At 41.2% G+C, this 23,193-nt stretch overlaps 2 protein-coding genes across 2 annotated transcripts in view; one reads left to right on the top strand and one right to left on the bottom strand.

Moving 5' to 3' along the window:
- AREL1 (apoptosis resistant E3 ubiquitin protein ligase 1) overlaps window positions 1–16,583 on the bottom strand; it is a 21,577-nt gene extending 4,994 nt beyond the window's left edge. The window contains exons 1-15 of the mRNA XM_080998123.1: window positions 16,444–16,583; window positions 10,172–10,418; window positions 9,096–9,155; window positions 8,419–8,645; window positions 7,498–7,735; window positions 7,213–7,382; window positions 6,956–7,136; window positions 6,537–6,784; window positions 6,097–6,174; window positions 5,540–5,681; window positions 4,698–4,819; window positions 1,679–1,754; window positions 1,041–1,150; window positions 366–545; window positions 118–243 (exon numbers count right to left, since the gene is read on the bottom strand). Coding sequence (XP_080854249.1) covers window positions 118–243; window positions 366–545; window positions 1,041–1,150; window positions 1,679–1,754; window positions 4,698–4,819; window positions 5,540–5,681; window positions 6,097–6,174; window positions 6,537–6,784; window positions 6,956–7,136; window positions 7,213–7,382; window positions 7,498–7,735; window positions 8,419–8,645; window positions 9,096–9,111 — 1,914 coding nt within the window. The 5' untranslated portion in view covers window positions 9,112–9,155; window positions 10,172–10,418; window positions 16,444–16,583. The remainder of the gene's footprint in view (window positions 1–117; window positions 244–365; window positions 546–1,040; window positions 1,151–1,678; window positions 1,755–4,697; window positions 4,820–5,539; window positions 5,682–6,096; window positions 6,175–6,536; window positions 6,785–6,955; window positions 7,137–7,212; window positions 7,383–7,497; window positions 7,736–8,418; window positions 8,646–9,095; window positions 9,156–10,171; window positions 10,419–16,443) is intronic.
- On the top strand, window positions 16,447–23,193 carry FCF1 (FCF1 rRNA-processing protein). The gene is made up of 8 exons (XM_080998136.1): window positions 16,447–16,708; window positions 18,080–18,147; window positions 18,444–18,515; window positions 19,315–19,463; window positions 20,035–20,107; window positions 20,941–21,028; window positions 21,391–21,485; window positions 22,939–23,193. The coding sequence occupies exons 1-8, from the start codon at window positions 16,514–16,516 to the stop codon at window positions 22,985–22,987; spliced, it is 789 nt and encodes a 262-aa protein (XP_080854262.1). The 5' UTR covers window positions 16,447–16,513; the 3' UTR covers window positions 22,988–23,193.

The following is a 23,193-nucleotide window of genomic DNA, read 5'->3' as shown; positions in this document are numbered from 1 at the left end:
ATAAATCCACACAATGATGAACCCTTCACATCTTTCCCCTCCTATTGAGACATTGCTCCTTTCCCCATTGCGGATAAAAGGATTTCAAATTGCACCATCCTAACCAATGGCTCTTACCTTCTCAAGTTGTCCTGATCTGCTGTATTTTTCCTCAGCAAAGACTAGCTCCATCTCACTGACATCATTATTCAGGATGAAGCAAACTTTAGATTTATAGAACTCTGGGTCATCTGTCTCAAAATACTAAGAGGAAAAAGGAGATAGAGAAGGGGAAGGAAAGAAAACAAATTTAGTTTGTGCTGTGGAATCGTGCTTGGTCTCTGATTTATACTCGAAAGCAGAACAAAACCCACAGGCAATTTTACCTTATAATGCATCCGCAATCCTATGATTTGAGCCAAAAAAGACCGAGTGAAACGAGCTCTCACCAGCTGCTTGTAAGCCCCTCCCAAAGATGACTCATAGAGGCACTTTCCAACCAAGCGCCCTGCGAATTCATACACTTTCAGCCGCAGAAAAGGTGACCGGTTGGGGTTGGGATGTACCTACAAACAAGGCAGCTCACAGTTACAACAGCTTAGAATTAGCTCTAATTTAGGATTAGATTTAATGCCTGAAAAAGCCCCATGTACTCTTCTCCTTGTACCCTGTGGTCAAAGATCTTCACATCCTTTAAAGATTGTTTTTCTGAGTGTATTCTCAACAGCACTGAAACAGGCATGCCAGTACATGAGCATGCCATATATAGTTTGCAAAGAAACAGTGTTACTTTCTATATTTTAGAAAATATGACTTAGGAAATCAAATTACAGATTGCACTTCTCATAGCTGCCATAGAATTTATCTGTACTACTCATGACAATTCATCTTCCTGCTCAAGTTTGCCTTTTAATACCCCCATGAAAGAGGCAAACCAATTTTCTTTCTGCTTACAGGAGAAAACTAGAAAAAGTCTGAAAAAGAATGTGAATTCTCTACAGAAAACATGAACAGCTGCAATGTTTCCTGTTTCCACCAATGAATCATGGGAAAATACCAACCAGAGCTTGGTTGTTGTCACTGAAGCGGGTAAAAAGTTGATTGGTAGTGTCAAATAAAGCTTTACAGATCAATTCAAACCACTCTCTGCGAGGACCTCCCCAGTCCAAGGCTACAAGACAGAACAAATCAGAGACCAGTTAGATCTTGAGGTAATCCTATGCCTTCTAAAACACACCTGTCAAAAAAAAAACTCTTCACTTTAGAGGGAGTACCATACTACTGTATACTATTTATATGCAACATCCCACTCTACCCAAAGTGGGATAAATGTAACACCCATATACTTTTTCCTCCCATTAGTTCTTTCGAGCACACCAGGCACCTTATATTCAGACAAGATAATAAAAGGATGTAATGTAAATTAACTGGACTGGGATTCACAAAACTTGACCAGGCTAAAGACCCATCTAGCTCAGTTTCCTGTTCTTACAGTGGCCATGGGCAGCCTGCAAGCAGAACTTAAGTGCAATAGCGTTTTCACTTAGCTTTACTATATAGCCAGTATGAAGGTGATTGGAGAATAAATCTATAGATGCTTGTGAGATATTATGGAAACTTCATAAAAAATTGGTTGCTAGTAGTAGAAACCCAAACACTCTTTTTCTGGCAACAATAATGCAATTACAGGTTAGCTCACCTTCTTCATCCTGGAAAATCACTTCAAAGTTTTTGCTCCAGTCAGAAACAGAAAAATTCCTTGTTGCCCTCAGTGACTAGGAACATAAGGAAAACGCAGTATAAACTGATGCTTGCAACCAAGAGGGCTAACATGAGATCTCATTTTCAGGAACACGCAATTCTCCAATACTTATTTCTACTGCCTCTCTCATCTGTAGATACTGCTCTTCAGCGGAGAATTGTAGTAGTATTTAATACTCATCCCCCTTCAGAGCTTCTCTTCTACAGTTGGCTGAAAATACCACTTACCATTGCTACTGTAAGGTCACTTCTTTGGTACTCAGATGCAACTCCCAGGTTCTTCTCAGTAGCATTTTTGCATGTCAGTTTATCGCCTTATTTTGCATTCTGTTTTTATTTCTAATGTGTGTGTATGCATATCTACCACAAACAAAAATGAGCATACACATTCATGCTGTATAAATATTTTGTCTGTTTAAAGACAAAATTACTAATGGATCTATATTCTTCTTAATTGTAGTTTATATAGTCTTTATTTGCTTTATGTCATCTGCTAGTCTGAGAATTAGTCTTTACTCCTTCTTCCAAATCTTAGGCTGCAATCCTACACACTTTCCTGATGAGCAGTGGGACTTTCAAGTAAACATACTTAGGATTGAGATAGTTACAGGTAGGTAGCCATGTTGGTCTGCTGTAGTCGAAACAAAATAAAAAAAATCCTTCCCATAGCACCTCAGAGACCAACTAAGTTTGTTCTTGGTATGAGCTTTCGTGTGCATGCACACTTCTTCAGATACACTGAAACAGAAGTCACCAGACCCTTATATATAGTGAGAGGGTGGGGAGGGGTATTACTCAGAAGGGTGGTGGGAATGGGTGGTTGGCTGATAGGTGTGGTAAACCTATTAGTTGGTCTCTAAGGTGCTACTGGAAGGAATTTTTTTATTTTGTTACAAGAGATATTAGTAAAGAAAAGTCAGTCCAAGGTTTCTACCGCTTGGCCACTGGGATTATGCTTCGGCCCCTATGTATATGCATACAGAATGAATGAATGAATGAATGAATAAAAACTTATTTGTACCCCGCCCATCTGACTGGGTTGCCCCAGCCACTCTGAATGGCTTACAGGACGTAAAAAAACATAATAAAACCTTAAACCTCAAAAAGCTTCCCTATACAGGGCTGCCTTCAGATGTTTCCTAAATGTTATATAACATCTAATGGGAGGGCATTTCACAGGTTGGGCATCACTACTGAGAAGGCCCTCTGCCTGGTTCCCTGTAGCTTCAGTCCTCGCAGTGTGGGAACCTCCAGAAGGCCCTTGGTGCTGGATTTTAGTGTTTGGGTTGAACAATGGGGATGGAGATGCTCCTTCTGGTATACAGGGCTGAGGCCTAGTGTGGGGATTGCCTCCACCCTCTTGTAGGATGACATGCAGAACACTGCTATCATCTCATTGTAAAGGTGGAGCTTAAAGTGAGAGAAGGGTGACCTTATGGGAGCTGTAGGAAACCACTACTTTCAGGCACCAATCCATATTCATTTCCAATTGCAAACTTTTAGTCTGTTACATTTTTATACTGGAGAGGGAGAGAGAAAAGCTTCTTTCCATGACCAGAGAGCTGCTAGCGGAAGAACGGAGCAGTTTGTTCATCCTACAACAGACTGCAGCATTTCCATGCTAACTAATCCTGATTGCCTTTCATATGCAGTATTTTGTGCAAGGACAGTGCAAGCAGTTGTTTGCAGAAAAGGGGAGAATAAGGAGAAGAGCAGAGTGAGAGGAAAAACTGATTGGAGGGAATGACACAAAGAAAAGGTTTTGCCTACTCTGGGTGTTGACCCCACCTGCTGTGATCTAAGAGATTATTGGATCTATAAAGCACAATTTAAGAGTTATAAGTAATACTCCCCACAGAGGTAATGTGGCTCTTGACATGAAAAGGATCCACACTACTGAGCTATAGGGACTGAAAGTTCTGGGGTTTTTTTATTATAAATCTTTGAAGAGCTTTCGTCCTCATTTCCTAAGTGCTCACAAATAAAAGTGTTTCATGACTTGCCCTCATGACACATACTATCACTTTAATGCACTGCTCCCTCAAGACTAAGCTTGCTTTGAACAAAATATTTAAAACGACTAGAAATGTCAAGCCATAGAATCTCTGTTCCATTTATAGCTACAGCAAAACCAGAAAACTAAAAAAAAAAAAACCCTATGGCAACTCTTGGCTCTGATATAGTAGACAGTCAAATGATTTAAAGCCATTTGCTGCTTACCAGTGACAGCACATCCTCTAGTTCACACTCACGATAATCTTCATCTTCCACTTAAAATGTTTTAGTTTCCCCCACCCTTGGAAGTTTAATTCCCTTGATTTTATCTGTCTGCCGCACTAAAACTAATTATGTTGTAAGAGTTTGCATAACAAGGAGACTAGGATTCACGTCCTCCTACCCCTTCCCCAAACTTATTATTTATGTGTTCCTTGGATTTATGTACCACCTTTCTGCCAAGGCACCCAAGCTGATTTACAATTTTAAAACTAATACAGTATATAAAATGCAGGAGGGCAAGTATCATTCAGCAAACTGGGAGTTGATGGTATGCATGCTCCCTGGCCTGGGTTCCCTCATAATACGGGTCTTTAGCAGCTCCAGCAGAGGTGGGGGAGCAGCTGCCCAAGCATCTCTCTCAGGCTGTTGATAGTTCTGTCAGGAGCTGATGGTTTCTGTGCTTCCTGCCCTGGGCTGCCTCGCTTCTCATTGAGGCTTTGCCACATTAAAAATGATTAATAGTTGGTTTAATGCAGACTTCTCTGGTCATAGGCAATTAAATATTTTAGAGGAAGGTGTAAAATCAGAATATGTGTGAATACACTATCACCCTGAATTCATATCACTCTAGTCCACTCTGTAGCTCAAGGTGAAAGAACATGGAACAGGAAGGAAATGATCTACAGAACTTCTCTAAAACTATGTACACTCCAAGCTTTCTGTATCACAGACACACTCACCGATTCCAGAAGGTTGTGGCGGCTGACTTTTAGAGTAACTTTTGAATGGGGCCTCTTCATGTGCACCTGGCGCAGCTCCCTCTGAAAGAAGTTTACTTTGTCCTGAAAGGTCTCTGAGCCTCCTGAAACCAACAAGCCCATTGTCATATCTGTTTCCTTCAAAACACCTTACAAGGTCATATCTGTTTCAGAAATGTCATAAAATATGACAGATTATCATCCCAAAAGGAGTAAAAAAATTCAGTACAAAGGATTTGAGGAAACAAAGGGATACATATCATAGTTTTTAAAAATTGTACGGACTATTTTGTGGAGACAGAACATAAACATTGCATTCATTAACATTTCCTTGTCTCTAGTATTTCCTCATATTTGTATTTGTGTGCACACACTGGCTCTATCACATACACATGGGCTCAGGGTTTAAACCTCCCTATTCTGAGACCAAGCTGGAGAGGTTAAATAAGCATATTTGTTTAGAAGCACTAAAGAAGATAGGAGGGGGAGAATGCATAACCTCAACACATACGTAGATAGTTATGTGAACTCCTCTAAAGAGATATCAGGAAGAGAGCAACAGACTGAAATTTATCAAGAACAGGGGAAGCATGTGTGATTGCGCTATAATAATTACAATATCCTAAATCAAACTGAACTCCTCAACATTTATAAACAAACACTGAGCTAAGCAGCACACCACAACATAAAAAGGATGCAATCCATTCTGAAAATACTTGCAGTCTACACCATAGAATGGCAGCTGTCCTCTGTAGTAAGTGTTATGCAAGCTGTGATGCATTAGATACCATGCAACAGAATTTTATGCCCCAGACTCTTTTTACCTATATTTTTATGCAGCGAGCGAATGAAAGTTGCCGCCAAGATGTTCCTCTCCTTGCAGCTCAGCTCTACAGGAGGCTGGATCCCATCATCCACCACTAACGTCAGCAGTTTGTGCACAGGGTCAGGCCCGTGGTAAGAAAACTAGCAGCAAAGAAATGCAGGAAAGGGCAGGGAATCATTTACCAGAAAGCACAGCACATTGATCAGATGTGGCAAGGTTACCCCCTGGGCACATTTCCTTGCCCCTCTATCTGCTCAGAACCAGTTAATAGCAAAGCTGCTGGCAAGCCTACAGCTGAGATGAAGGTTTTATAAATTGCAATTCTTGTAGAATGAGCCTCAGTACATGCTTCATTAGGGGAGGAGGAAAATTACAAGAAAAAAAGAACCTGAAAGCTATATTGCAGGATGCAATACAGAAAACCACAGCAGGCTCCCAAGCAAATCTAAAAACCTAACAGTGAAAGTTTTCAATCTTATGTGATTAGGCTGACAAACGGAATATACCTTTCACAAAACAAATCCAATTATTCACTGGGGAATTTTACCAACATACCTTGGTGCCAGGACACACTCTGAAGGTAAAGAGGCGCCAAGGAATGATCTTCAAGTAGAACTCCTTTACTGAGAATTGCTTTGAAGTAAAAGAACAAAAACAATGGAGAGTCACATATTTTAAAAAATGAACCAATCTGAAAGAACTTGAACAATGGTCAATTCCATTTTTGCTGACAACCCAGCAGCCACCATAAAATGTAGCCACAGGTCAGTTCTCTGGTTAGCAGAGCAATAATCCAAGAGGTCCTGAACAATTTTGTCTACAATATATGCTTGGAAACATACACCAGCTGTTTCATAGCAGAATACACAGTCTCTCACAACAGTAATAATGGCCAACAACCATAGGGAAATGGTTCCTGGAAGCCGATTGATAACACAGCCACACATAATAGCAATAAATCCTGTGCAACTAGGGAATAGACGAACTAGTCTTACCTTGGGTGAAACATAGCAATACACTTTTTTTGGCTTCTTCACTTTCTCAGGGGTCTGGCTGTCAGAAGGAGAGTCTTCATCCTCATCTTCAGTAGCAGTGGAAGGTCGGCGCTGAGAGGAACCCCAATGCAGGGGTGGAAGTTGCCACTGGGTATTGGCATAGCTACTAGCATTGTAAAGGTAGGCCTCAAAATAGATACTGACCCCTGAGGTAGAAACATTTCGCTCCACGATACTCTTTTCACTCTCTGCAAGATACAAACCTCACTTGTTATGAGGCTAAAATGTCAGACTGATACTGCTGGACAACAGGCAAGATACAAATGCAATAAATGAAATACATATTAGCTTTTAATGGCTGGCAACAGCATCGTGGGAGTTAACATGGCAGTAAAAATAATGTATTTTTCTAAACTTACCATTTAAAACAATTATATCGAACTCTCCATTGCTAATAGGCTGGCTTTGGTAGGAGATGCAGGCACGGAAACATCCCCTACGGAGTAGGGTGAGTCTCAGGAAAACTTGATAAGTCTGTCGATTAGACACCACAGACTTTTCAAACAAAACATCAGAAGGTTCTTCTTCTTGGGGACCAAGCTAGACAAAAGGAATATAAGTTAGACTATATCAGTGTATTCCAGTCTTAGAGAAGATAGAGCAGAGATGGACTCACCTCATGGATTGAGAGGCTGTAGTTGTGCTCATCTATCAGTGACACCGAGTTACTGGTAGGATTATTATACTCATCTCTGGGAACTATCTGCAGAGTGTGAGGCTGCCCACATGTCAGCACCAAAGTGGAGAAATGGCAAACAATTTTGGTTTTCGAAGGAACCACCATTCCTGAAATAAGGAACAACACCCAGCTTAGACTCGCATGTAATATTACAAGGGGCGTATTACAAGAGATGCTCTCCTTTCTATGCCTTGGTTTGTTATTGGCCCAAAAAGGCCTTACCTGGCTGAAAGACTTTGTAGTAAGGGCTATATGCCACATTCAAGCCTCCAAGTTTTATGCTGATTTCATAGCGCCCAGCCTTCCGCACAGTAAATGCCACCTTCACCACATTGGAACTGGGCTCCTGAAGTACTTCCTGGGTCACAGGAATATCCATTGCTAGCTCCACATGGCAGATGTGAACTCGCAGGCCCACAGGACGAAGAGCAGGGAAGGGCTGGCCATTCTTATAGAATAACTGCATGGGGATTTAAAAAATAAATGCAAAACAGCATCTTAATATGCTGTATCACAATTAGTGCCCAATATTAGGTGATGAACGGTTCTGTAATTATTGAAGAACATAAGAAGAGCCCTTCTGGAATAGACCAGAGGCTTAACTAAACTGGCATCCTGTTTCCCAGAGTGGCTAACCAGATACCTGTGGAACATGAGTACAATAGCCTTGTCTTGTTGTTCCCAGCAACTGGTATTCTGATTTGCTGTCTTTGATCCTAGAGGTATTATACCAGCCAACATGACTAGTAATCACTGATAGCTTATTCCCTCTCTGCTTACAACATCCCTGATATAAATGCTGGCACCATTTGCAAAAAAAATCATCATGCTTCAAGATATGTGCCCACCAAATTTTAATTATGCATACAAAACAAATTCAACAAAAACAAACCCAGAAGAAAAGAGCGATACTAGGTTTGACCAGTCTAAACTTACAAGTCAGAAGCTCACCCAAACTCACTGCAAAAGCAAAAACGTAGTCTGTGCTGTTGATAACCACCAGCATTAAGCTGTTCAGCCTAAGTAACAAAACTGGCACAAAACCTCCAAGGAACAGTCCCATAATCTCTATAGACGTTTGTCTTGAAATAAAACCTAGATCCACTCCTTAGGTTTTCATGGAAATAGAAAATATTCACTTACATGTACTCGGAAGGCCATGCTGTGGCCCACCTCATATGGGTCCTTCCAGTCCCAGAAGACTTTGCAAGAGCGGGGGTCCAAGTAGTTGCCTCGCACGTAGTCATAAATTGTCCGCTCTCCTCTGCGCTCCCGGTCCTCATGCTGGAGGAAGCTGACTACACGTGCGGCAAGTTCAAAGAGGAACTTAATGGTGAAAAAGAAAGCTACCACAGATACTGTGATCCCACCTATAGAAAGGGGGGGAAATACACTGTAGTTATTAATCCAAGAAGGCATTGAAAATCAATCACCATGGAGGCTCTAGCTGAGAGTTTACAACATTTAACCCTGGAGATCTCAGAAGGGCTAGCTCTACCATTGACAGTTGATTCTGAGGCAACAATTTGTAAATTACACATAGTTTATTATATTTTACCCCCATGGCATGGAAGTATCATTTTAATGTTCTAATGTTCTACCTCAGGCACTAAAATGTCTGCCTCAAAGACTGCTGTCACCACAACAAAAGCTAAGGAAAGAAACTGAGGAAGATTCGGGACCAATGATAACGCTAGGAGAAAATGGCATGTAAGTTAACAAACACAGTATTAGCAAAACAGACAATGAAGTCCACATGAATGAATTAAAAGAAGTTACAGGCTGCTTCTGGATTTTGTAAAAATACTTTATTTGCTTACCAATAACGTAAAACATCAGGTCCCTTCAATGAGAGACACAGCCGAGGATCACAGCTGCATCTGGAATACAGAAAGCAGATTTAGTTCAATATCCCTTTCACTGCAAATCTCGCAATAAAGTGTTTGGTCCCTAAGAAAATGCACCAAACTTCCCCCAAACTTCCTTTTTTCTCAAATCTGCCCTCCATTTAAAGAAAAACAAATAAAACTAATATATGGCTGTTGTGCAGCACAGAATTACAAAGCGAGGTAATTACAAACCAAGGTAATACAAACAAATTAGAAGCACCACTATATATCAGGTTATTTTGAGTATCAGAAATTGAAGATCACCGAAATTATCCAGTGAAGGTTGAAAAACAAACATAGGTAAGTCCATTTCTTACACATGGCCAGTTTTATTTACAGAACTTACCGGTACTTATATCCTACTTTTAAATTTGAACAAGTTTCCAAAACAGCTCACAATATTAACTAACTTTAGAATAATTTAAACAATAAAAATGAAATACCAGAGCAGCAGAAAGGAATAAATGTATAAAAGCAGAATCAGCAACAACAACAGAAAACCCAGCAAACAGCACCATAAGTACAACTGTCTTAGCAGAGAATCATGTTTTATTAAGCAGCTTTGGGCAAATAAAGAGGTCTTAACCTGTGGCACGTCTCTCTGAGACAAGTATCGATAAATGGGTCATCACCACGCACCACCACCAGAAAGGTTGTCTCCTCAGTTGTCACCCACCTCAGCCCTGCAGAAAGGTTGGCATATTGAATTTTATGGCACATCAGCTCCTAGGCCATATTGTGCTACATACTAGTGTTATTGTAAATGCAGAATTCTTTCATTAGCAATTTGTTCCCAATAGTCCAGTCTTAAAAAGACAGCAGTCATCTAATAGAGCAACATATTTTATAGTATTGTCTGCTAACAGAAGTAGCAAATAAACTATGCTCAAAGTCTATACTGAGCTTTATTCCTTTCTGATGGGTAGTTCTATCAAGCTGCAGTTCACAGCCCACACAGCTAGGTTCGCCACCATTTTCCACTGATTGGCTGGGGAGAGAGGGCATACCTTTACACCAGCTCCCATGCCCTGAAAGACAATAGGGGAGTGTCCATTCATCAGAAACTTTGTTCAGCATACAGAAACCAGGGGGGCGAAAGCAGAAGGGAATGTCATCATTGAGACAAATAATCCTGGAACTTGCAATACAGGTTCACAGCTCGGGAGTCAAACACGACAATTAGGCAACTATCCCAAGTAGTGGCACTCTGCATTGTCACACTATGCAGCCCTCAAAAACTTGCTAGGAGATCACCTGAAGTGAAACATAAATACATAATCAATACATGCATTCTTTTTTTTTAATCTGGACAAGAAAACAGTTCAATAGCACCACTTCTGTTTTAAACTGACTGAGCCAAAATCCAAGCATGACATCAGCAAATAGACCACATCATATAACTTCAACAGCACTAGAGCTTTATATATATATACCAGATTTTATGTTCTGAAACTTAGAGCAACTTTGCCCAAGATGATGTGGATGTAGAAACGTCTTTTATATATAGAAAATGTACGTGTACCATAATGTTTCACAAGAATGCAGCTGAACATATAATGGATTGGAGAGGGGACAAAGGAAGAGGACAGATGTGTCGTATGCACAGCATTCACAAAATCAGATTGTGGTAGTCCTGTGTGGCAACACTGGAAAGCAAAGCAGCAGCAACAAAGTGCAGGGGAGGGGAGGACCTGGGGGCATTCAGCAGCAATTATATCCATTAGCAATGGCAACAGTGTGTCTTCTTACTCAGAATGAAACAAAAGGAGGGCCTCAAAAATAATTGTTTTCAGAAATGCCATGCTCGGTTTCGTCCAAAACACTGACCGTCATCCAATTATTCTTTAGTGAGAACTATAAAGGGGAATTTTAAAAAACACACCTATAAACGGGAAAGGGGAAAATACACCACTACCAATGCCTGCAAAACATTTAAACTATCAAGGAACTACTACTCTAATCTTACATGGTTAAGTATTGGAGATTTCCCCAACTCCAAGAGGTCTGTAGCTTTAGTAGTCTTTTGTTTGTTACACATTTCCAAATTATTGAAATAGGAAATTGTATCCAACACCTTCACTGGTTTTTAACAAATGTCTCAAGTTTCCTCCTTTTAACATATCTGAGGAAAACCCACTTGCCCATGCATTCCTTCTTTTCCTAGCTGAACAGGGGAGGCCAGATGAGCAAGATGTGGGGACACCTTCATTGCTTCCATTCAGTTAACAACTTATTGCACTGCTCTGACTCCTGAACTGCTACTCCTTACGTTTCATGTTTGCTGCAGAAACTGTATCATTATTTGCCTGAGTAAAGATCCTCCTTACTTACAAGAAACCCCCTCTACTTGTATGTTTTACAGTGGGGGCCAGGAAATTTAGTTAGCATTTACATTCTAATCCAGGCTGTGAAAAAAGTTTCATTTCAGTATTGAGGAGTACCAGATGAAGCCGTTGTCTCTCCTCCAATATCTTTCATCAAGTCTAGGGACTGCCTGCTAAAGATCAAAGTCTTGCTTGGGTAACCCTTGTCTAAGTATAAGAGTTTCTTCACATGATATGGATTATATTATTGTCAATTCATAGTAATGATTCCAGACCTTCCAGAAATTGAGAACTTAAGAATAGCCTAAACAAGTATTTCCATGGCAGGGTTATCCCCCACGGCAAAGAAACTGGTATCTTCTTCAAGTCCATCTTCAAAAACAAGCTCTGTATTGAGCTGCTTGGAAATTCAATCAAAATTCTCCATTACTGAACCTTATTAAAGGTTATGTGTGCATTTTTCTTTCCAAAGAAATCCCATAACACTAAAATATGGGCTTAGAATTCTCTCCATTGAAGTGATAAATGTAACTACTGCAAGAGACAAAACTGTCATTCTGAGATGCCCTTCCATTAGCATCCTCCATGCAAGATCAAATGACAGATATTTTCTGGATAAATTTTGACCTGAAACTTGGCAATATCCTTTCTAATCTTTGGAGGTTAGTGACAACTCAGCACTTTGTCACTGTTCTTAGGTGCACTATTTCAGAATTCTCCTTGCCTGAAAGGCAGTCTCAGTAAATTTAACTCTGATTCATTTGTTTTATATGAAATGACAGGCAAGATGCCAGCTAGACAGACAAAAGAGAGCAAAAAGAGCTGACACGTTCTCCTATGCAGCGCATCAACTGGGAGCAGCCATCAAACACACTTAGGGCACAGAGGTGCAAGCTGCTTTACTTATTTAGCCCGTTCCCAGGATACAATGACATTAATTATTAGACTGGTGAGCTAATCTGGATCATCAGACTGCTTAGAACAAGTAGGTAATGACCAGAGGAATGAATAAATCATTCAGAAGGCATTTGTTTTAGATATCCTTTCTTCAAAACAGTGGGCAATTTTACAGATCCTCTATAACCTGATCTTGCCTTGATCCCAAGATAACATGAATGATAAAACCTATTTGTAAATCCAAATACTTTGAAAGCCCTACTCCATAATACACTCTAGGAAAATCATTTGCATGCAAAGACTGTTGTTTAGAATAGCTAAAGAAGTACTAGGCCATTCAAAGTACAGGGAGGGATAGTATTGCGGTGGTAATGATTGCAGAAGTCACTTTTTAGTTAGTGTTTTTATCGGATAGCTCAACCTAAAGAATACCCATGTCTTTCTGTGCAGTGCTAAGGGTAGTGGGGTGCCATCCTCTCCTCTGGATAAAGGTAAAGGTAAAGGGACCCCTGACCGTTAGGTCCAGTCGTGACCGACTCTGGGCTTGCGGCGCTCATCTTGCTTTATTGGCTGAGGGAGCCGGCGTACAGCTTCCGGGTCATGTGGCCAACATGACTAAGCCGCTTCTGGTGAACCAGAGCAGCACACGGAAACGCCGTTTACCTTCCTGCCGGAGCGGTACCTATTTGTCTACTTGCACTTTGACGTGCTTTCAAACTGCTAGGTTGGCAGGAGCTGGGAGAGAACAACGGGAGCTCACCCCGTCGCAGCGATTCAAACTGCTGACCTTCTGATCGGCAAGTCCTAGGCTCTGTGGTTTAACCCACAGCACCACTCGCGTCCCTTCTCCTCTGGATACTGCACTGTTAATCAACACACTTGCTTTCAGAGCTAACGGAAAACATCAAAAATTCAGAAAACAATGTCCAAATTATATTCCGCCTCAGCTTGCACAAATAAATATGGATTCTGAAATACTATTAGAGCTGAAGCCCATCATTCTAATATGACTATTTAAACTTATAAAATCATAGAATTGTAGAGTTGGAAGAGGCCATGAGGATCATCTATCTATTCCAACCCACCCCACCCCCATAATGCAGGAAGCTTTCACCCAATGTAGGGCTCAAACCCATGACCCTGGTATTAAGAGTCTCTTGCTCTACCAACTGAGCTATACACTTGGGAAGTTTTTTCCTGTAAACTGCTATCATGATTTCTATATTTAGAATCCTGCAGTGGTACCCACTCCCCTTCCACATCAAACTATAGCAACTTTTTATTCCCCATGTGCAGTGTTACAGAATAATCTGAGGGGAAATGTTCTGTCACATTGAAATAATTTGCACACAGACCACAAGCAAGCAGCAATGTTTGAACTTAGCAGGCTCAGCTAGCACAAACCTGCATTCCCATCACATGTAAATTTATAATCCAGAATGCAATTAACAATGCAATCCTATGCGTATCTATTCAAAAGCAAGCCACAATGGGATTTACTCTCAGGTAAGTGCTGCCTACATCAGTACAAAAAAAAACAGGTCTCTGTCATGTTGCCAGGTTACACTGCCCCACCAAATTCCACCTTTTATTAACCTTACTAGCAATAAAACCTACCCACGTGACGCTGACACAAAAGTCTTACAGCACATATACTATAAAGAATGAAAGCTCACTACCCCTCTTCTCGCCCTCCCCACCGCTTTTCCCCTAACTTTATACTGCCTATAACATTAGTGTCTCACATCAAATATGAATGGTCTGTAGAAAGAACTCTATGAACTGAAAGCAGAGAAACTGCATGTACTTTTGTAACCCAAGAAGATCTTTAATAAGAACAATTTTTAAAAATAAACATGACTAGCATTTTTTCTTCTTGCATGCTATAAAAAACTGTTACAGATGCTAAATGTAAATAAGGATTATTTTTAAAATGAACATGAAATATTCCAAACCAATCTTCCATTAACAAGTCATACTGTTTCCACTATCCATGAGTTCATCTTCCTCCCTAAATCCCATTTCAAATCAAATAAGGTAGACTAAGGAGAGCTTTATTTTGGTTCTTGTAGCACAAAACTCACTTGTAGGCCAGAATAAATAAAAGTGTTACACAAATCATTAAAGCTAAATACTTCAAAAATAGATAAAGGTGAAACAGCCCATATACCCATAATTACCAAGACACATCATCTACCAGACACAGTACTCCCTTCAATCTTAATGCTCCTGATAACACTTAACGTCTTAAAGAGCTGTCCTTTTAAAAATTGCATTCTCAGCTTACACATATGTTTATAGCTAGCAATTATGTAAGCAACTGAGGGAAGTTTTGCTTATATCAATGTTCCCTACACAGAAGTCACTTCCATGTAGAGGTGCAGAAACTCCCTATGCATTTTGTCACATGTAATGCATTTACACACTCCTGTTTCACTGGATGTGTGCTATCTGCAGTGCATGTACATGGTGAAACAGGCATATGTGCATTAGTGACTAAGTGAACAATTATGCATAAGCTTGTATTATAAAAGCAGCCATTCAGATAAGAGTAGCAATTTACCAGTGTGCCTTTATCTCACATCAGGAAAACTGTTTTTCTCTAAATGTATTACCTACCTCTGGCAGACAGATGGGGATCTGACTAGCCCATTACCTCCCCACCTCTATGGGCCCACTTTGAAAGGAGGGCAAGGCAACCCACCTAACATCATTATTATATGAGTTGATAACTTCAAAAGGGCTTGCGCTTAATATGGATCAGCTAATCAGTAATTACAGTGCATCACACCTGCAAACAATATTTTCCTCCGTTGACCAGCAAGTCCCAAACTGTTCTACTACAACAGAAGATACTGAAATAATCAGATTAGAAATTAATCAGCAATTAATTGGAAAGAATCCAATGAACCACGTAACTCCAGACTTTCTGTATGCATGTTTCCACAAAATGCTTATTCAAAGATCAGCTGGAAGATCACTGTTTCATTTTTTTAACAACAGCTGTGAAATCAGCTACACTGTATTTACAATGGTTTGAAATTCATCAATAGGATGTGCTTAAATTCCCTACTGGGAATTTAAAACATTTACTATTTCATTTCGCACTTATAAAAGGCGTGAAAGTACAGATCTCCTATACAAACTCAAAATTCTACAGACTATTACTGGATTAATATACAGGGCAATACTGACAGAACTGGAACCAAAATAAAAAACAAACAAAAATCCAAAAGAAAAGGGAGCAAGAAGATAAACACTTTCACGATTCGGATCTTTCAGGAAGAGAAGCATATTCAGGACTGAACACCATCCTCCAGATCAATGAAGAACAAACATTTCAGTGTGGAAGAACAGAAACAAAGCAAAACTAGCTACAACAGGACAGCCAGGAAACCTTTGAAGCCAGGATGGTTCCTAAAATCGGTTAACTGAGACTCCCATGTGAGAGCAGTGTAAGAACCATAGCTCCTTCCTAACTTGCCCTTCAGGATAAATTCAAAGTGGGAAAGGAATAGGAAGGAGGGAAACTCTGCATACAAAAATTTGAGGGCAGTAACTATGTGCCAGGCAGACGCTGACTATGCCAAGTGGCCACAAGATCACCCTTTCTCCCCTCTGCCAGACAAGCACCTGAGGTAAACCTGAGTCCCGTCAGGGGAAAAGGCGGGGAGCAGAATATTCTGGAAGGCAGGGGGAAAGTAAAAACGAGATGGTGCCGAATTATTTCAGGGCTTTCGGCAACCCGAGTATTTGGCCCGGCGCAATCTGAAGAACGGGGTTTGAGGGCCAAACTTACTTCTTAGCCCCAAATGGAAACTAGGACGAAACCCACCACCGGGCCCGATGCCCTCGCGGGGCTCGGACCACCACGCCCGCTTTACATCTTATCCCTCCCCCCACACCCCGCTTTTACTTCAAGGAACCGGGACGCTCCCCCTCCCTGCAGGGCAGATGGAAGATTTCCCAAGGGCGCCGCCCCCTTCCCGCCGGCGGCTGCTTCCTTCTTCGCCTCGAAACCCCAACCCCACCGCCGAATAATGCCTCCCTTCTCTTGCCTCCTCTCTGAAGGGGAAGCGGCGCTCATGGGAGGCAACTGAGGCGAGTCAGGGACTAGCCGCGCTGGTCATGGGACTAACGGTCAGTGTCGGTTCCGTGCCTGCTCTGCCACAGCGCACTTCAGCTACAACACTCTCTCTCACTCGCTCGCCCTGCCCCCCTGGCCGCCAGTGGCCGGAAGTGACGCTCAAAGCGTTGGGCGAACGAACATGGCGCGCGCCGGAAGTGGGCGAGAAGAACGCTGTGGCTGGGACTACCAAAATGGTGAGCGCTTTACCTCGGGTGCGGGGTTGTGGCGTGGCATGGCAGGGAACTGGCTGCTGTCACCCGCGGTCCTCTCACAGTCCATTTAATTCTCCATTGTCGATTAATTCTCCATTGTCCATTTTGCTGAGCAAAAGCTTCGTTGGGCATAACTTAAACGTCTCGAGTTCGCCAGAGCGACTCACCATGCTAGATGTTGGACAGAGACGGGGGCAAGGGGGAAACTGAAAAAATGTTTTAAAATCCCACTAGGCGTGCTTTTAAATTCGCTCCCGCTTACGAGCGTATGAAATGACTAGCTTTATCTCTGTTGTTGGGAAGGTGCTTCTCAGGACCCGTGCTGTGAGGGAGTAGAAAGTGTTAGAGGGAGGGACGGGTGCTGGATGTTGTGGGGGAGGGTGGGTGGGAAATAATGGCGAGTCTGCTATCCAAAAATAGTTTCACACTTACATTTTTAAAAAAACCTACGCTCCTGTCTGCCACTTAAAGGTAAAGGGACCCCTGACCATTAGGTCCAGTCGTGACCGACTCTGGGGCTCATCTAGCTTTATTGGCCGAGGGAGCCGGCGTACAGCTTCCGGGTCATGTGGCCAGCATGACTTAGCCGTTTCTGGCGAACCAGAGAAGCGCACAGAAACGCTGTTTACCTTCCCGCCAGAGCATTACCTATTTATCCACTTGCACTTTGATGTGCTTTCGAACTGCTAGGTTGGCAGGAGCAGGGACCGAGCAACGGGAGCTCACCTCGTTATGGGGATTCGAACCGCCGACCTTCTGATCGGCAAGTCCTAGGCTCTGTGGTTTAAAGTCTGCCCTTTACATTTATTTATTTTTTAATATGCTCCTGTCTTTGCCCCATTCTAGTCAATATACCAAATATTTCCTGTGCTACTATCTTCCTTATAGATATTCACATTTCTGAGTAGTTCAGCTGTTGGGGTATGTGAATCCTAGAGTAATATGGAACACTGTTTGCAAGGATAGGTTTGCAGGCAGTAAACAATACCTATATGAATTATGTCCATCCAGTGGTTATGATTGGGTGGATCCTGCAATTGTATCTCTCAAACCTGGGGAAGCCAATTTTGGAGTGTTTTGATGAGAACCTAATTTGAGTAAAGACGTTCTTATTATGCATGTTAGATGATAAGGAACAGGCTGTATGGAGTGCCTTTCCGTTACCAATAAATTACCATAGCTACCACCCACACAGATCAGGAACTGGGTCCTGTTGGTAAAAGATTTTAGTCTTGGCATCGCCTTTCTTTGATATTAAACACTGGCTATGACTGTAGTGTGCGTGGAAGAAGATGACAGGTTTTATAGTTTTTTAAAAAAATAATGGTGTATTATTAATTTTTCCTTTTTAAGGGGAAACAAAAGAAAGCAAAGAAATATGCTGCCATGAAACGCATGATCAGCCTCCGTGACCAGCGCATGTAAGTCTCTTGATATTATTTATTAGTGGCACCTACTGAAGTGTAAATTCTAAGAGTTTTGCATATTTAACAAGACTGAAACACTTAACAAAGTGATCCTGTAAGTCCCATTGAGTCAAATTCATAATGGTAGGATTGTGTGGTGCTCCAAAATGATCTCCAAACTTTTTTTAATCTTGTGATCCTATATTGATACATTTTTTCCCAACAATAATGTCCCTTGGTTATCTACAGTGGTTTACTGAGTAGATGGTGTGTACAAATGATTAAAAAAAATTTTTTTTTGCCACCCCAAGCAAAGAGGCAGACCGAGCAAAACCTAAAGAGAAAAAGAAGGATGATTCCAGTGCAATAAAAGAGAGAGAGGTGTAAGTATCTAATGATTTCCCATCAATTCTGTTGGCTACCTTAATACAAAATTAGAAATAAATCCCATTGATTATAGTAGATCAGGCACAGGCAAACTCTGCCCTCCAGATGTTTTGGGACTACAACTCCCATCATCCCTAGCTAACAGGACCAATGGTCAGGGATGATGGGAATTGTAGTCACCAAACATCTGGAGGGCAGAGTTTGCCTATGCCTGTAGTAGATGTTAACTTTCAGATGAGCATGCTCAGAATTGTGTCTTAACATGAAGACTGTTATGTGGGTGCTATTAATTTGGCTTGGCAAACACATGTTATTACCTGGGTCATTAGCAAACTGGAGCTGATCAAACAGGTAGTGGGAGGCACATTGCAAGTCAGTGATAAAGTGGCCAAACCTTCTTTATTTTAAGTGTTTTGCTTCTTACAAGTATCACATATACAAATAATTGGAATGAATGATTTATGGTGCTCTGTCAAAATATTTTGAGCAGAAGGGCTTAGCTGTATTGAAAAGATGGTACTGAGAATAACACCATGTGGTTGGACCTCAAGAGATGGGGGTTGAAATGTAAAAGCACCCCCCACTCACACACACACTAGAATGCTTGAGCACACTTTCAGCAGTAAATGTGACTTATTGAGTGTTTTGTCCTCTGAGCATTTTGACACATTTTTCAATACATTTTCAAGAGTTTGTAAGCTGAGAAAAAGCACTTCTGAAGTTATATGCCATTTGTGGACAGTATGTTTTGTTTTCCCCTTTGTAACTTGATTTGTCCCATGTTTGTCATTTCAGCCCTAAATATCCTTCCTGTTTGTTCTTCCAATATAATACACAACTGGGGCCTCCCTACTACATCCTGGTTGATACCAACTTCATTAATTTTTCCATTAAAGCCAAACTCGATCTGGTGCAGTCAATGATGGATTGCCTCTATGCTAAGTGTAAGTATGTAGATCTATTACATCTTGTTCCAGGGTAACATCATTGGTGATAAGTTGAGACTATAAAAAGCTCCATCAGTGGTGGCACATTGTTAAGACTAAAGTAGCAGTAATGTATGAGGTGCTGGCTTTCATTATTCTTATTGTTGTTGCCATCATCATCATCATCTAGTGCTTGCCACTAAATGCTTTTCAGTTAGACTTAACAAGTGTATCCATCATGACTACCAGCTGTTTAAATAATCACTACTTTATTGCTAACTTTATTGTTGCATTAATGAAATAAAAAAAGTTCGCTGATTATCAGATTTTACCATAACTGTCAAAGAGGTCTTTATTAATGTTTTACTCAAAATATCAGTTAGATGCACAGAATAATATAAATAGAAATGAAAAGCAGATCAATTAAGAGTGTGCTTTCTATTCTGATAATTGTCAATGATTTGACTGACTTTCAGAGGGCTGTATGAATATTCATAGTTTTGAAACCTAATATTTTCTTATTTAGGCACCTGCAGGAGTTTGTTGCAATTCAGTTTGGTGATACTAAATATTTATTGTATTCCTGTAGGTATTCCATGTATCACAGATTGTGTCATGGCTGAAATTGAGAAACTGGGGCAAAAGTATCGTGTTGCCCTAAGGTAGGGACCTATAACTGGACTCTGTTATTGAGTTTATCTAGTCTAACTTACGAATGTGGAGAACAGGGACTCTTCCTTGGGGTACAAGAGCTAGATCCCAAATCATTAAACTTGGACAGCTTGTCACTGCATCACTTCTTTTGTTCACCAGGCTGGATGTACCTTTTGAAGAAAGCAAGGCAGTTGATCTTCCCAGTCTCTTCTGGGCAGAATTCAATTCTGCCCTCTTCCTAAGTTTGTAGCTTGAGTAGGTTATCAAATTCATAGAATAACTTACTGGCTTGTAGATTCACCAGTTAGATCAAGGTTTCAAGAAAGCAGTTTATTGTGCTACACAAAGGAGACAGAAAGAATTCAAGAAGGTTTTTGTGTTCCATCAGCAGGCAGAGAACTGAATGGAGTTTGACTCGTACTTCAGTTTACTCTCCCACCTCTCACATGCCCCCAAATCTGCTTCAGGGGGTCTTATAATCCTCCAGACTCTGATATTAAGGGTGTGAGTGGGGGAAGGGGAAGAGGAGGTTCAGTCGTGTGCACGAAATTTGTTGCATGAGCACTGGATAGAACCCCAAGTGTATGCCTGGGAGAAGGGTTTGAAGCTTCCTATTATTCAATTTGCTGGAGGCCAGGCAGTTAGCATACCCAGGCAATACATCTGACAGGCAGGATGACAGTCAGAAATAAACATTAGGCTGAGAATAGCAACCTACAGATTTCGGGTATACCTAGTGAGGAAAAGACAGAAATTGTTTATCTTCTAGGAATCTTTTAATTCTTCTAATTATGTCAGTTGGCCCAATGCTATCTTAATTCTCTGTTTGATTATATTACAGGATAGCTAAAGACCCACGATTTGAACGTTTGCCCTGCACTCACAAAGGGACCTATGCTGATGACTGTTTGGTGCAGAGGGTCACTCAGGTACCTCTACCTCTAGAAATGTCTGTTCTGTAGGTATGCAGATGTATGTAGAACTGCTTAATTTGCTGAAATTAATGACCTGAATGAAGCTGGCATTCAATTGAAGCTGTCTTGTAGCTGATATTGCCTCTTTTGGAAGGAGATGCCACTGCTACAAACAGTTGATAGTAACAGAGGAGATCCTGTCTCTTCAGCTCTTCAGGACATGTTCTTGGAGATACTGTATTTTAAGGGAGGGAGATTTGATGTTTGTCTAAAAACTTGTTCCCTCTGGAAATTTGTATCCTCTGGCACTCCGTGGCCAAAGGAAAGACAGCATTTGATTCGTTTCTCAGTTACGAGATTATCCTCTTTTCTTGCAGCACAAGTGTTACATAGTGGCTACTGTAGACAGAGACCTCAAGCGGAGAATACGGAAGATCCCGGGAGTCCCAATAATGTATATATCAAACCACAGGTAGGTGAGCTCCCACTTGAGAGTAATATTCTGACAAATTAAATTGCAGTTTACTTTGTTATAGTGTATTTTGAAACGTTGCCTGTCGTTTTATAGATAGTCTACCTATATAAAGGAAGGGCTTAATAGTAATAAGAAAACCACAACATGAGTGCGAGAATGCTATTGTGTTCATATCCTGCTGCTCAAACTAAAAGAAAGTCTAAGTACAGGCAGTTTCTCTTTCGTATGCTACTGCGCACAGACACAGCGCAGTGTGTCTGGAAGTGGCTGGAAGTACGTGGCTCCTGAGAAGACCCTTCCCAGAACCTGAGTAGGATGTCCATGGAGGGTCTTCTCATGAGCCGGAGGTGCAGTGGGGCTTTGTTGAGGCTGCTTGGCTCCCCCGCTTAACAGCTGACATGGGGGAAAGTTGCTGCTGCTGCTGCTGCTGCTGCTGCTGCTGCACTACCCTGCACATCAGCTGTTCTGAGGGGAGGCTGAGCAGCCTCAAAAAGGAGACCCTTACAGGACATTCTCTTCAAGCTCTGGAGTCTCCTCACTAGCCACAAGGACAGTTCAGGGTGTTCCCCACTTACATGCATTTCACTTATGTGTGCAAGGGCTGGAACGTAACCCCTGTGTAAGTGGGGAGTTGCCTGTATATGTAACTGCATTTATTTATACCCATACATGTTTGATGTTACCACTCCCTTCTGCCCGTAACTCTGTTATCCACTGTAGTTCATTGGTAGAGCACATGTTTTGCTTTGCTTTGCTTTGCTTTGCCTTTGCCTTTGCCTTTGCCTTTGCCTTTGCCTTTGCCTTTGCAGCAAAGGGTCCCATGTTCAATTCCTGGTGTCTTAATGTAGGGCTAGGAAAAACTCTTGCCCAAAACTCTGGAGAGCTGCTGCCAGTCATCATTGATGATAACGAGCTAAATGGACCCAATGGTCTAATTTAGTTTGAGACAGCCTCCTATGTTCCTGTTAAATCAAGATTTGCAAGCTCCTTGGAACAAAGCCTGTCTTCTTGCTTTTTATTAGTCTTTAAAGAACTACTCATTAGTGATGCTATATAAGTAATAACAAGGGCTATGTCAAATAAAAGTTAATACATCATTATTTATATAGTTCTTTATAGACTAATAAAAAACAAGAAGACTGGTCCCTGGCTCCAAAAGCTTGCCGTTCTCATGTCCTTGTTTATTGTTTGCTCTCTTCCCATCAAAGTAGAAAGTGGCATACAAGAGATTTCCAGGTGGTGACCAGACCCATGCCTGCTTAGCTTCAGAAAGATGGTTGCTTTATGGGCCTTCAGATCACTATAGCAAAGGGTTTTATGGATTCAAGCTCACTTAATCAAATGCAATCAAATAATGCCAGCAAATACAGTGGCGCCCTTACTGTGTTTTCACTGCATTCCATGGTGGGTTTATGATAGACTACTTACCATAATGCTTCATTCATTCTAGATATAACATTGAGCGGATGCCTGATGACTATGGAGCCCCCCGATTTTAACCACCTGTTGAAAAGCATCCAAGATATGTCTGCTGGGTCCAACTGCCAATTTTTACAAGATTGGGCCTGTTACAAGGTTCCTGTTTCTAATTTATTTCCTGCAGTGTTTGAAGCTGAACTGATTTTTTCAAACTTGTCTCTTCGAGAAAAATCATGTGAACTGTACCCTTGCTGTGTGTTCCAGAATAAATATTATTGTTTAGAAA

Source organism: Podarcis pityusensis, assembly GCF_964106645.2.
Source record: "Podarcis pityusensis genome assembly, chromosome: 1".
Lineage (NCBI taxonomy): Eukaryota > Metazoa > Chordata > Lepidosauria > Squamata > Lacertidae > Podarcis > Podarcis pityusensis.
The sequence above is the reverse complement of the archived record's forward strand: the minus strand, read 5'-3'. Positions and strand labels throughout refer to the sequence as shown.